Source organism: Gossypium raimondii, chromosome 6 (assembly GCF_025698545.1).
Source record: "Gossypium raimondii isolate GPD5lz chromosome 6, ASM2569854v1, whole genome shotgun sequence".
NCBI lineage: Eukaryota > Viridiplantae > Streptophyta > Magnoliopsida > Malvales > Malvaceae > Gossypium > Gossypium raimondii.
In genome coordinates, this window is record NC_068570.1 from 58,676,122 (window position 1) to 58,691,022 (window position 14,901).

The following is a 14,901-nucleotide window of genomic DNA, read 5'->3' on the forward strand; positions in this document are numbered from 1 at the left end:
TTTAAGGAGGTAATTAAAATATTTAAAATTTAAAAATTAATTTATAATGAAAATCATAATTTGGAGATGTTGGGTCAAAAATATGCACGATGCTTCCTTAACTCTTAGTCTTACATATAATAATACGATGAACAAAAATCAGCACATACGATATGTATATTTTAGGTGGTATTTAGTTGGTAAAATTCTCAACAAAAAGAAAAAAGGAATAAGAAGAAAAAGAAAAAAACGCTAACACATAACAATGATTTAAGGAAAAAAAAATCAGCAAAACACCACCACTTACATATAGACAATGACAGCATTTTGATGACACAAGGAAACTGTTATCATCTTCTCAAAGTGTATATGGGAATTCGACCATCAATCATCATCACATGAGGCCTCATCCAACATGTCCAGAAACCCTTTCCTGGCCGTCCTTTGAATCGCCGATGCGTTATAACGAAGCCCAAATGTCGACACTGCTTCGAACTTCGTCCATAACTCTTTCTTTAACGTACTCTCACCGGCACGTTTGCCTGTTCGTATCGTGCTCTCCTGTTCATTCCACATCGGAGTGTTTTCCACGAGTGCCGTGTTGTTGCGGGTATTTTCTGCAGAAAACATGGCAATTTTTATTTGACTTACTAAGGAAAAAAAAACATCAATATACAACATATAGATGGTAAAAGTACCGTGAAGGTTTTTGTACTAGGAGTGTGATTGCATTTTGTACCATGATTAATTTGCTTATTTTTTAGTAAAGAAGGTAAAATGCAATTGGACTCTTAATATAAAAACCTCCATGATACTTTACCTATACCGATATATAACATTCAACCCCGAGTTCGAGTAACATATAAGGGAAGATACCTTGGTTAATCATCTTGTTTTGTTGGTTTATTGCACTAGGAAGGTTGTGATCTGTGGCAACATTGTGCAGCGATTTCTCATCTGATGGTTCTAACAAAATGCAACTTTTAGGAGGCGAGAATAGCCACATCGGTGAGGAATCAAGCTCTTTCTTCTCAAATTCGGATTTGAGAGTTCGTTGTATGCCTAGTAGTTCGGGGTACTTCGATGTCAAGTCCTCGGAAGCTTCACTGCCCGAGGAATCAGAAAACTCACCATTGTTGATTCCGCGGGGAAACGGGGTACACTTGCGAACTCTGACATTGTCTCGTAGCAAGTACTCGTGAATCGGTTCAAGTAACACGCAGGATTTCGGCGGCGACATTTTTAAGCATGGAGTTGTCATTACAAGCATGGAATGTTCGGTGTTTGAAAATGCAGCCGAAGAAACAACCACTGAATGAGAAGGCTTAATTGGAGTTTGGTTTATAGCAACACCTTCAAGCAAATCATCATTTTCATCCTCATGAAAGTTGATAAAAGGTAACTCAACCATCGATTTCGAAGTAACGCTTTGGAATACCGATTTAGACGAATCACGCATCTTGGAAGACAATGCTTTCGACATCGGAAGAGGCGTAAGCAAAAACAGCTGCCTGCCTCTCTCGACATTACATTCGGCAGCAGCACGCCAAGACACGAGTGGAGAAGGCGAGATTAACGAGTCCAATGTAGATTCTTCTTCCGGATTCCCAACATCAAAGCATTCATTTTCGTTTACATTAACATTAACAAAAGGAACAACTTCAGTTCCCAAACATTCTCCGGACTTATCTTCGCATTCGACACCCGAAGGACTCGAAAGAGCCTTCTTAAATCTGGGAACCCATGGCTGCAATTGTAGAAACACAACCATCCATGTTAAATCTGTAACAAATACATTGAAATTTAAGTGATAAATATATAGTTTAGATAATAAACCTAAAAAAGGATTAACCTTTAAAGAAGAAAGCATTCCGGAGATGACATTGGCGAAAGATTCAATTTCATTTGTCTCCAGTTTTGTTGCCTTAAGCTTAAAAGCTTGCGCAACAAGTTCATCAATCTGCCATTTCAAAGCATAAATTGGTGAATATCAAGTGCAAAAGCAGTAAAAGAACTCATATTTTAAGAGAGAGGGGGAATAATGAGGCAATTAGATCCCAATACTATTACCCTTATTCTAAATTGGTCCCAAACTTCAAATCATTCTTACTATATCCTCAAACTAAAATTGTTAATTGAAGTGTTAAATGATACATCAAATCTTATACAACAAAATCTAAAATGAAAATTTTAAAAGATGAATATTGTTAAAATAGATGATGTAAAAGTCTTGGTTTTAAGTTTCCAAAATTTTATATTGCTCACCTCTTTTTTAGTTTTACTTTATTTTTAACTTTTACTTTTAAAAGTCATGTTATAATATTTTATTTTAAAAAATTCATTTTGAAGTTTAAGGACCAATTAACAATAAAAGTCATAATTTATGAATGTCTCGTGCAATTAACTCTTACAATATAAAAAAATCTATCCCATTAAGAAAAAAAAAAGAAGTACAGAATGAAAAAGAAAAAAGCTTATATAAAAATTGGGCATGTTAGGCATATCTTCCCAGCAGCCAAACACAAGCTAAACCCTAACCAAGTAGATTATAATCAAAATTTGGTAGCTTACAAGCATAAAATGGTGAATATCACGTTCAGAATTACTCAAGCAACTCATATTTTAGGGGGAAAAAGAATTCAGCAATTAGATTCCAAAATCAACGAAATTAAATGAAAAAGAAAATGCTTATATAAACTAGGATATGTTAGGCATATTTTCTTAGCAACCAAACAGATGATAAACTCTAACCAATAGCATTTTAATAAAAATTTGGTAGCTTCTATCCTTAAATTGGTTAATATCAAGCACAGTACAAAATTACTAAAACAACTCAGATTTTTGGGGAAAAGAATAATTCTTCAATTATATCTATCAAACACAAAAAAAGAAAAACATAATTAAAGAAGGAAAAAAGGAAGTAATAAAATGAAAATGAAAAATCTTACTTAAACTCGAATATATCTCTGCCATGTTTTCTTAGCAACCAAACAGAATATAAACCTTAAACAAATGCATTTGATAGCTTCCAAGCATAAATTGCTGAATATCAAGCTAAGTACTAAATTACTGAAGTAACTCATATTTTAGGGAAAAATAATTCAGCAATTAGATTTCAAAATCAAAGAAATCTATCAAACACAAAAACATAATTAAAGGGAAAAAAAACAAGTAATAAATTGAAAAGAAAAATCTTATATAAACTCGGATATATGTTAGCCATATTTTCTTAGCAACCAAACAGACGATAAACCTTAACCAAATATATTTAAACAAAATCTGGTAGTTCTCAAGCTAAGTACTAAACTACTCAAGTAACTAACATTTTAGGGGACAAAAGTTAATTCAGCAATTAGATTACAAAATCAAAGAAATCTATCAAACAAAAAACCAAGACGTAATAAAATGAAAAAGAAAAACCTTATATAAACTCGAATACATGTTTAGGCATACTTTCTTAGCAACCAAACAGAAGCTAAACCTTAACCAAACACATTAAATAAAAAATAAGCGAAAAGAAAAAGAAACTAAACCTTTGTCATACCTGGCGAAGGAGAGAAGAAAGATCGGATTGAAGGAGAAGAAGGCGATCGAGGGAAGCGTGGTTTCGATGATTATTATCATCTTTGTCGATCAATTTCTTCTTCGGAATCTCTGATTTGGAGAAAAAATTCTTTGTGCTATTATTGTTTGATAAATCTCTCAGCGGCTTCCGTGTCGGTTTCGCCTTCGATTTCGATCTTTGCATTTTTTTTTCTCGGGAAAATTTTCTTTTTTCCTTCCTTTTTCTTTTCTCTAGATTTTGTGCCGTTTGGTTTTTTGAATTCCTGGTCAGGCTCTCTGCAAGGCGGGCTGTCTGTCTTATTTTTATTTATTTATTTATTCATTCATTATATTTGGACCCAAATGTTGAGAGGTGATGGGCTTGGCTTGTTTTTTTAAAAGGATAAAACACTCTCGATTTTTACATTTTTTTTAATTTGTAATTTAAATTAATTTTTTTCCACATTAATTCTAGAATTTATTTTTTAAATTTTAATCTTTAAATTAGTTTCTGTAATAGTACGATGACATGGTCCTCTAAGATTATATCTCTTCATCGCTCGAAAATTTTTAAAGAAAATTATATAAATCTAAAAATACTAAAATTATATATTTAAAAAAAGAGACATAATGACTTATGTGGCCTTTTAACTTTGTAAAAATTTATTTTAACCCTCTATTTAATTTTTGTTTCTTTTAGCTTTCAAATTTACGTTATTTTTCAATCCATTCCAAAATGAATGAAAAATTAATATTTTTAACTTAACGACATGACATACATTAGCAATTAATTAGTATTTTAAATTTTCAAAATTAAAAAATAATAAGAATATGTTTAAAAAAATAAAAAATTAAACTTATTATAAAAATATAAAAAATGTTTTTTAAGTTTTTAAAAATTAATTAATTATTAACTTGATATACACATGGATGTCACACGTCAGCAAATTTAATAGACATTAATTTTTCCATCCATTTTGGGGTGACTTTACAAACAATGCAAGTTCAATGGTTAAAAGAGACAAAATTTAAATGATTTTTTTTTGTGAAATTGGGAGGGTCAAATAAGTTATTAGGCCAAAAACAATGCTTTATTGGTCCTTTTTGTTTGTGTATATTAGATACTTGACAACAACAATGCGTTCTACCGGTGAGTCGAGAAATGAAAGGTGGAATTAAGGTATTTTCGACAATCTAGCTAGCTGAGGATGTTCATTATGGTAAGCACATTGACTTGGTAGATCGAAGTGTTACGAAGACTTTCTTAAAAATGCTAAAAGTGCGGCAGACCAATATGAAGCTTGTTAAGTAACAATGGAGTTCCCATCTATGATATGGGTAGATTGTGCATCAAATTTTGAGGGAAACATGGTGATGCAAAATGTGCAGTTGAACCGAGCAAATGCAATGAGCAATGTACATCTCAATCACTTATCTAGTGTTTTACATTATGATTTACTATTGGTTTGGTAAGGACATAAGGACTTTTTTAGAGTTCTAAAGCGAGTAAGTCGAGGGACTTATAAATTGGAGTTGACAACTATACCCAAGATTAACCAGTGTTTAATGTGGGCATGCCTAATACTATATGTGTGGATCAAAAGGATCTGGATCGAGGCAAGTCCCAATAGGGGTGTGTAAGAGCGATAGACTCTTACGACTGAGATGTACAAGAGAGAAATGCAATTTAAGTTAGGCGACGACAGAGATAAAAGCCGAAGCAAATGTTTTGAGGGGCAGAACTACTCGATAGAAACACTAGTTAGGAATTAGCTGAGGCATTGAGACAGTTTCGAGACGAATCAAACCAGTGCCATTCCGAGGATATGATGAGGGCATTGCAAGAATCGGTGGGGGAGAATGTCACGGGCCGCAGATCAAAACCTGTAACGAATACATATGAAACATCTCATAGAGGTTAACTGATCAAATGAGGCTCATTTAATCCACTTGAATACATATGAACACATGAAAAAGTTCATCTATTTGAAGCTTTGGTGACCTAGTGAAACACTCCAATAAAACTAAAGTTACTAAAGTAATTATTGTAAATCTTAATGAATAAATATGAAAAGAGTTTAAATTCCTTATGACTCTCATATTGTAAACAGGCCCTAAACTCAACCAATGTAATTCGATTTGTATTGTTGGATTTAGGAGAACTCAACTATAAATAGAGACATTTTCACTCCGTTATAATCCTTCATTGAAAGCATTTACTCAAACACTTGGTGTGTTTTTGCTTTCTTGTTCTTTTATGTCTCTTTTATCTTTAAGTTACTTTCATTTTATTTTCGATGCCTTGGAGAACTTCTATCGAGAATTCTTGCTTTGTAAGAATTAGGTGGATTTAAAATCAAAATATTGTCTAAAATCGCATGAACCACAAGATTAAAGTTCTAGCTTTATGATACTAGTACCACCATATGCAATTATGATACGTGAGTCATCAATCTCACCCAAAAAATTTACAGGATTATAGATGTTGAAACTCGATCTAAATTTACGGAATGCTCTGTTTAATAAAAAAAAATATGAACTAACCGCAATAAATTCTTATTTACAAAAAAGCCATCTTTTATTTCACAATTATCAATCTAATTCAACATCTTACATATAGTTCAATATCTGAAAACAAATAAAGCTACAATTTGGACACTCTTAGTAAAAAGTGAATACACATACATACATACATAAGTATACACATTCTATGATAGTTTTGGTGTGGATGAAGCATGAAAAAAGAAAGGCATCAAATTTAAAGATTTGATCACCTTGATAAAGGAATTATGTCAGAATCACAATTCAATGATGCCATGGTCATCATGTCTCTTGATTCATCTTCATCGACTCCCCTTGTTCGGTTTATCTCGGCTACCAAACACTCGCTTAATTCGGTCACGACGTGGTTCATAGTTGGCCTTTTTGTGGAAGCCGGAGATAAACAAGCCATTGCCACTTCGATTGCTCTCCATACAGAATTTATCTCAAAATCTCCTTTCAATCTCCAATCCACGATGTTTTCAATGTCTCCATTCGACAACATCGAACCGACCCAATGACTTATGTGAGTAGGCTCGTCTATGGTTCTTGCTATTACCGGCCTGTTCGTAATGATTTCAAGAAGAACTACCCCGAAGCTATAAACGTCACTTTTCTCAGTCAACCTGTTTGTAGTAGAATACCTGCATTCCCAAGCATCGAAACCAACAAATTTGCAGAATTTCAAGCAGAAAACGAATTGAAGTTAATGATCATCTCAAGATAAGGTGTACGTACTCGGGATCAAGGTATCCAGGGGTACCAGCAACGACAGTGGAGACATGAGAGCCACCTTCAAAGCTTTTCGATAACCCAAAATCAGATAGCTTAGCTTGCAAGTTATCAGATAATAAGATGTTGCTAGACTTCACATCTCTATGGATTATAGGTGGTTTGCAACCATGGTGTAAATACTCCAACCCTGCATTTTCGTTCATTTTTTGGTACATCAGTCAATGAAATTAACCGAAAAAAATAAACTATTATCGGTGAACTCGGGCTAACCTTGTGCTGCCTCCAGTGCTATTCCGAGTCTTCCTTCCCAGTTCAAGACACTGATACTACTATCTAAAAATCGAAAGAATCTCATATAATGTACTGATATATGAAATCTGATTAATCAATGAAAATATATGGTATTTGATTTAATGATTGAAACCTGAGAGATACTCTGCTAAGTTTCCTTTGGCCATGAACTCATAAATTAGCCCTGTTTCGGTGCCATCATCACAATATCCAATAAGGGCGGTCAAATTTCTATGATGAACTCTCAAAAGAAGCTCCACCTACATATAACCATATATTTAAAACCCAAATTCTCAATGAGTTCAAATATCAATATTTGTTGGTCTGTCATCGGATTATACCTCAGCTTCAAATTGCTTATACCCTTGGAAAGATGTTTTCGATAACATCTTAACTGCTACTTGATTGTCATCCAAGAAACCAAGGTAAACTGTTCCGAATCCTCCTTTTCCAATAACTTTCTCGAAGTTGTTTGTGATCCTTTGGATATCGGAGTATGTAAATTGTCGATTCTTTAACTCTTGGAATAGTTTTCGAGGCATTACAACCAGTTTCCCTGCCAATTATAGCATTAAAACAAGTTCAATAGGGTCAATTTTATGCTACTTAAGTCTGTGGTATGTAAGTTTCATTCTACTCTACCTGATGTTTTTATCCGTTTGAACCACCATAAGAGAGCTGAAACAATTATGACGACAGACAACACCGATGCAACTGATGCTACTACTGTAACCACTACACTGTTCTCCGACGTTTTCGTCCCCGTGGTACATGGTTCCCATGTGCACGGAATTTGATTTCCTTCAACACTAATCAATTAAATTGACAAAAGTAAAATTAAGTAAGATTTGGAGAAAAGGGCTAATCCGATCCGAATTTCTAGATATTCACAATCATAGATCAAAGAAAGCAAAGCATACTTCAATTCCAGAAAACGTCTGTTTATCCTATCGATTAGTCCCGCAGGAACCGAACCATTCAATGCATTTCCTTGCAAGTTTCTAAAAAAAAAAGTTAAAAACTTCCTTAAACTCTTATTCAGGAGTTGATTTTTTTAGGCTAATTCGTGAGTTAACTTACATCAGAGTCAAAAATTGCAGTTGAGTTAGAAACTCAGGTACTACTCCTGTCAAGTTATTGTTCGATAGGTCCCTGACATCGATATCAAAGCCAGTTACATTGTTATTTCTACACCATCATCCTCACATAGGGCTATAATTATTTTATTTCGTATAAGATGGAGACACCTACAGATACTGTAATTGAGTGAGATTCCCGATGTACGGCGATATCTCTCCACTTAAACCAGTGGAGGACAGATTCCTGATTCCATGAACAATAGCTTCATCAACAATGATTATGAGATCATTTAATGAAAATTAGTAGCTAACTTGCACTCCAAGGCATATACTTACAAAGATATGATCCTGGGCGGATCCAAATCGTCGTAGCTGCAATCAAGGCCTTCCCATGAATATGTTCTTGGAGCACAAGGATCACCTTCCCAGTTTTTCTTCAATCTATACATCGATTTTATATTCATCATCGCATTAACTACAAAAGACACACATGTAAGAACCGGAAAATCAAGAACAATTGACCAAAGAAAATCATTCATTAGTTTTCGAGACAACCTACCCTCTCTTTCAACTGTTTGTGATTCAACAAGTTCCTTCGCCTTATAAGCCTCAAAGGCATTTATGATGGGCGGATGAGTCGAACTTCTGGTACTTTCCATCGAAAACTGGCCTCCTTTAAAGGATAGAAAGCTTAGGATCGTTTCTTCATGCAAATACATGGGACTAAAAGGTCCATACCAGAAATTATCATTAAGATAGATGTTGAACTCTCTGGTCTGGTTAGCTTGTAGCTCTTCAAGTTCCACAACGTGCATGTAGAAGTAAAATTCAACATCAGGATCGGAATCCCGAACTGTAAAATTCAAAGTTTGGCTACCGTTCATCGGTATGCTAGCAGTCATCATGGCCACCAATGGTGGATCAAAAATGCTATTACTTATCAAGGAGGAAGAGCTATTTATTGTTGTCAAATCATTTCTTCTATACGGTTGCCATATACGATCATAAATATCTTCAGGAAACCTGAGATAAACATTACAGATAACGAATGCTATTACAGTTAATATACTATGAAAATCGATAGCGAAAAGAACAGAAACTTACCGGAAACTCGAATTTAATGATGAACCAAAATCGATCCTTAAGAAAAACTCCAAAGCTTGTGTTTCGGAATCAGTGTCATAAGTTAAATTACTCAAAAGCCTTGACTCTAAAGCTGATATAAAAGGTATCCCTTTCCCAGTATTAACAACACAAACATGAAGATACCTTGCTTTAACAACATAAATGATTTCCTTAACAACAACACTTGTTGAATTCTCAAACACCATTGAAGCCCACAAATTAGGTCCTAAATACAAATCAAATTCTGGGTTTTCATCGTTTTCATCATAGTTACCATACATGAAACTTGCTCTGATCAAATATTTTTCTCCTTTTGTGAGGTTCAGCTGGTAGCAATGTCGAACACCTTGTGGGAAACTTCTAAGATTCTCAAGAAACTGTTGTTGAATGCTTGAATTGAATCGAGATAAACTATGGGTTGTTCCTGTTTGAATGTATGGTTCATCTGAAGTGTAGTTTATGCCAGTGATGGAATCAATGTAGCTTGAACCTGCTGGTAATCCACAATCTAAGCTGATGAACCCTAAAAGAACCATGGGGAAGAGCTTGATTAGCTGTGCTGTTTAGTTTTTCTTAAAAAAAAAAAAAAGAATTGGATAGCCAACCTGTTTGATTTTGTGCATGAACAACAACTGCTAGAGTAAAGATGATGAACAATATTATGAAATAATGCATTGTCTTCTCCATTTTTTCTTCTTTTTTTTTCTTGGTTCTTTTTTTCTCTAAAATTTAATGGTTGAGAGCCAAGAAACAGTTAAGTATCTTATATATTCTGGTAAAACCAAGTGAATTGTTTGCTTTAAACATGAAAATTGGCTCTTTGTCTGAGTTGAATTCTTGCATATATATATAGGGATAACTAACATTTAGTCTCTGAAATTGTCAAATTTTTTTCAGCTCGGACTTAACTTTTTTTGGGTCTATATTAGTCTAGAAATTTGGTAACTATTTTTCAATTTAACCCCTGAAAGTTAGCGTGGCACTCTAAGATTGTACCTTTTCATCACCAATGTTTTAAACCAGATCATTGGTCAAATTGATTAGACCATTAGTGTGTCGATCCAACTGGCCTGATTAAAAAATTATTAAAATTTCAAAAATATAATAAAAATTTCAATAAATTTTGGTTCAACTGTCTGGTTCTACCAGTTTGTTTCAAATCCCTTTTCCAGACTGATACCCCAACTGATTCCTAATCTGATCAACTAATCCAATCCGATTCAAACAACAATGTTCATCACTTAAAAGTTTATAGAAAATCTAAAATATATAACACAAAGTTTTTAAATTTTATTAGAAATTAAAAGAAATTATAAAAAATTTCAAGTAACGATGTGACTTAATATCGAAATGTGACATCATTATACCTTAATGAATCCAATTTCAATGACCAAATTAAGAAAAGTTACCATATTCCAAAATTAATATTGATTAAAAACTTTACGAGCCGAGATAAAAAAAAGTTACTAAATTCATAGACTAAATAGTTCTCTAACATGTTTTTCTAAGATACTATGTTGTTTGTCGGATCTTAAAAGGATTAAAATATAAAATTGACTTTTAAATTATATTATTTTCTTACTTAAACTTTTTTTGGTTTAAAATGGTACTTATACTATTTATTTTATATAATTTCATTCCGAAATATGATATGAAACAATAAAAATCATGCAAGGTTGTATGTTTTATTGAATGATGTATACTTTTTTATAAAATAAAATAAAATTAATAATTTAAATATTTTTAATTAAAAGAAAACCTTCATTTATTTAAGTGTAAAAATAGGCATAATTTAAAAGGATTTTTAATATTTAATTTTATATTAGAAATTATATCATTTTATTAAATATTTATTATATTTAATATTTATTTTTTAATACGATGTACCAGTTAAACCGGTTAAATAGGTAATTAAAATGTCTTAGTCAAGATTTTAAAATAATTATATATTTTTGAGGGTTTTAAATAATTATATTTAGACTATATTTTGTAGCAGGAAAAGAAAAGACTGCCAATTTATATAGTTTTTATTTATACTTTTGTTGAGTTTTGAAATTTGAATTTTGATTGTAATTAAAAGAGTTGCATTGACAAAGTAAAAGGTGAAATGATGTCTTGATTGTTACCATATTAGTATAGAACTAAGATTATGAAATATTCTTTAAAATTAAATAATGAAATATTATAAATTTTAAGGTTTTCCAAAAGTTGAACAAGTACTTGATTCATCAAATGATGTGACCTAGTTTTCTTAATTTACATATAACATGTATATCAATGATTATCACCCTATGTAATTTAGTGATAATTTTTATTACATATTTATGCAGGCTTAAAAGTCAAATTATATTTTGTTTTTATTTGGAAACAAATAGTAAATTAATTTATGTATATTAGATTAAATAACAAATTGGTTATTTCTATTAAAAATTTTGTCTATTTTTATCGTTAAAAAATGGCTTAGTTGATAAAATAACCATATAGTTACACATTGTGTGTCATATGTATTTTATCTTTGACGCGATTACCAATTTTAATAGTAAAAATAGATGTAGTTTTTAACAAAATAACCAGTTTATTCTTTGATCTAACGTATAGGGACTATTTTGTCCATTTTTTAATAAATGGAGAAAATACAATCTAACTCTAAATACAAGAGCCTCCGTGATACTCGGGTTCAAATCTTATTATATGTGTATATTTTAATTTAGGTAAACTATAAAAATAGTCATTTTTGTTTGACTCAAATTACATTTTTAGTCACTTATGTTTGAAATATTACGTTTTAGTCACTTATGTTATCATTTTGTTACGAAGTCGTCACCCTACCGTTAAGCTCCGTTACCTCCCTAACAGCGGTCCTACGTGGCGGTCCTACGTGGCAGTCCAAATTAAATTTATTTAATTAAAAACCTATTTTCATCCCAACAACTAGACATGCAAAATGATTGCATTTGGACTGCCACGTAGGACTGTCGTTAGGGAGGTAACAAAGTTTAACGGTAGAGTGACCACTTCTTAACAAAATGATAACATAAGTGACTAAAATGTAATTTAAGGTAGACAAAAGTGATTATTTTTGTAATTTACTCTATTAATTTTTATAGATATTTTACTATTTACTATATAAATGAAATAAAATGACAAAAATACTCTCTTGAAGTAATATAATTTACTTTATAAAATAAAGATATTTTCGTCATTTCCGCTAAATTGGTGCTCCATTAAAACTTTAACCTTTTGACATCAAACTTTCTAAAGGATTTAATATTAATAAAGATAAATAAAAAAAACTAGACACATATCAACCTTGTATAAAATAATTATTCATTAATAAATAAAAATATGTGATGATAATGATATTTATAATTTTAAAAATTCTCTATACCAAAGATTAAATTTATAATAATAAATTATGAAAGTATAGAAAACAAAATTAAGAAGATGGAAATAAAATTGGATTAAATTAATACATCATGGAATTAATTAACACTTGTAACTTAGAGATGTCCAACATTTCTAAATATATTTTCAAATTTGACTAATTTTGTTAATTAAAAAATCACGAATGTCAGCTTTACATATGTCAATAAAATAAAATTGATTGTTACTTTTAATAGTGTTTGGAATAAGTTTTTGAATTGGGTTAAATTATTTTTTAGGGTCTGAATTTGGTAATTATTTTTGTATTGGGGTTTAAGTAAAAAATCGCTTAAGCTCCAATGTGAGAATAATTGTCAAGTTCAGGCCTCAATATGGAAATAATTGTGAAGTTTAGGGGTCGACTTGGACAAAAAAAATGGTTCAAGCCTAAATGTGGGAATAGTTGCTTATTTCAGTCCTAATATAAGAACAATTGTCAAGTTTAAGACCTAATATAGGAATAGTTGCCAAATTCAAACCCTAAATAGTGATTTAATCCTTTTGAATTTCTACAACTTTAAACATGCTTTAATAAATTCAAATAATACCAATTTTGCTAAAGAAATTGGTGCCCTAGATTAAAGCCGGTTAAAATATACTATAAGTCCTTATATTTATCAAAATTTTAAAAATTAAAAAGATTAAATTCTTGAAAATAAAAATACAAGGGATAAATTTTAAATTTTCAAAGAATACAGGAACTTATGACAAAATTTAACCATTAAAGTCTTTTGAAGGACTCAAGGGTGTAGGTGGCGGACAGGAACTCTTTGGTAAATATATGTAGTATCAAAATGAACTTGTTTTCGCTTAGCTGCATGTGTTTTTTTCTCTCAGCAACCAAGAGAAACCCTAACCAATATATTTAGGATAAACTACACTTAAGGTCATTAACTATTAGTAAATTTATAATTTGGTTACTTAATTTCAAAAGGTTACAAAACGATCACTAAATTAGTTGAAAGTTTTCATTTAAGTCACTAGGTTATTAAAATCACTCTTGTATAGTCTTCTTTGCTTGCATCGCCTACATTAATTGAAAGCTTTCTTTTCACTTCTCTTCTATAGTTCAATTTATTTTCATAAAACAACTTTGAATGTTTTGAATCTGTAAGCCAAAATCCAAACATCATTCTTCTTTGATCTAAAACATTGATCGTCAAATCAACTTAGATATAAGGTATGTTCTTCTACTCATCAATGAGTATTGATCCATTATATCAATCATCGAGTCATTGCTTGGAGCTTGCTAGTCAGATTTTTTAAAAGAAAACTTAATAACTAGTGACTTAAATAAAAGCTTTCTAATAGTTCGATGATTTGAATAAAAATTTCTAGTTCAATGACCATTTTGTAACATTTTAAAGTTGAATGATCAAATCATAAACTTACTAATAATTTGGTGACCTTGAATGTAATTTATCCATATATTTAATCAAATTTTGGTAGCTTCCAACCATAAATTGGTGATTATCAAGTTAAGTACAAAATTATTAAAACAACTCATATTTTAGGAGAAAAGAGTAATTCAGCACTTTTTATAAAAAATATCAAAGAAATTTATCTAACACAAAAATTAATTAAAGAGAAAAAAAAAATAATGAAGTGGAAGGAATTTTTTTCTTTTATAAAATAATCTCTTATGGAGAATATTAACAGTTTAATGCATTAGAATTCATGTCTTTTTAACATGTTATAACAATAATAATAACAACTAAATTAAAATTTAATTGACGAGAAAAAGAGGATAAAACAATATTTTAATCCTTAAACTTGATAATTTTTTTTGACTTGGTCCCTGGTTTTTTTTTCTACATTAGTTTTAAAATTTAATTTTTTTTTTCTAATTTGATCTTGAACTTGGATTTTTCATTAAGGTGTGATGATATGTCATTAAGGGTGTAATCGAGCCAAGTTGAGCTCGAATATTGTCAAGTTCGAGCTCCACTCGAAATTTGGAGCTTGAGCTCGATCAAATATTTATTTTTAAGCTTGAGCTCAACTTAAGATATAATTGAACTACTCGAGCTCGGCTCCATAATTAAGCTTAGTGCTAATAATATATATTAAGGGTAATAATGTAAAAATATGAAAAGCTCAATAAGGTTCGCGGGTTGTTTGAGTCAAGTATTACTAAGCTCGAATTCGGCTCGATCAATAGTTTAAGCTCGAGTAGTAATTACCA

General features: G+C 31.2%; 2 protein-coding genes across 2 annotated transcripts; both read right to left on the reverse strand.

Annotated features, from left to right (window-relative positions):
- Positions 1–128: 128 nt before the first annotated feature.
- On the reverse strand, positions 129–3,826 carry LOC105774716 (uncharacterized). The gene is made up of 4 exons (XM_012597274.2): positions 3,524–3,826; positions 1,832–1,939; positions 856–1,726; positions 129–596 (listed from the first exon to the last, which is right to left on the reverse strand). Exons 1-4 carry the CDS (start codon positions 3,725–3,727, stop codon positions 364–366), a joined length of 1,416 nt encoding a protein of 471 aa, XP_012452728.1. The 5' UTR covers positions 3,728–3,826; the 3' UTR covers positions 129–363.
- Positions 3,827–6,100: 2,274 nt separating this feature from the next.
- Positions 6,101–10,097, reverse strand: LOC105773493 (LRR receptor-like serine/threonine-protein kinase IOS1). The gene is made up of 13 exons (XM_012595455.2): positions 9,899–10,097; positions 9,273–9,816; positions 8,728–9,191; positions 8,505–8,643; positions 8,341–8,412; positions 8,170–8,241; positions 8,010–8,090; positions 7,732–7,898; positions 7,431–7,645; positions 7,223–7,349; positions 7,069–7,131; positions 6,802–6,985; positions 6,101–6,707 (listed from the first exon to the last, which is right to left on the reverse strand). Exons 1-13 carry the CDS (start codon positions 9,978–9,980, stop codon positions 6,293–6,295), a joined length of 2,625 nt encoding a protein of 874 aa, XP_012450909.1. The 5' UTR covers positions 9,981–10,097; the 3' UTR covers positions 6,101–6,292.
- Positions 10,098–14,901: the final 4,804 nt, after the last annotated feature.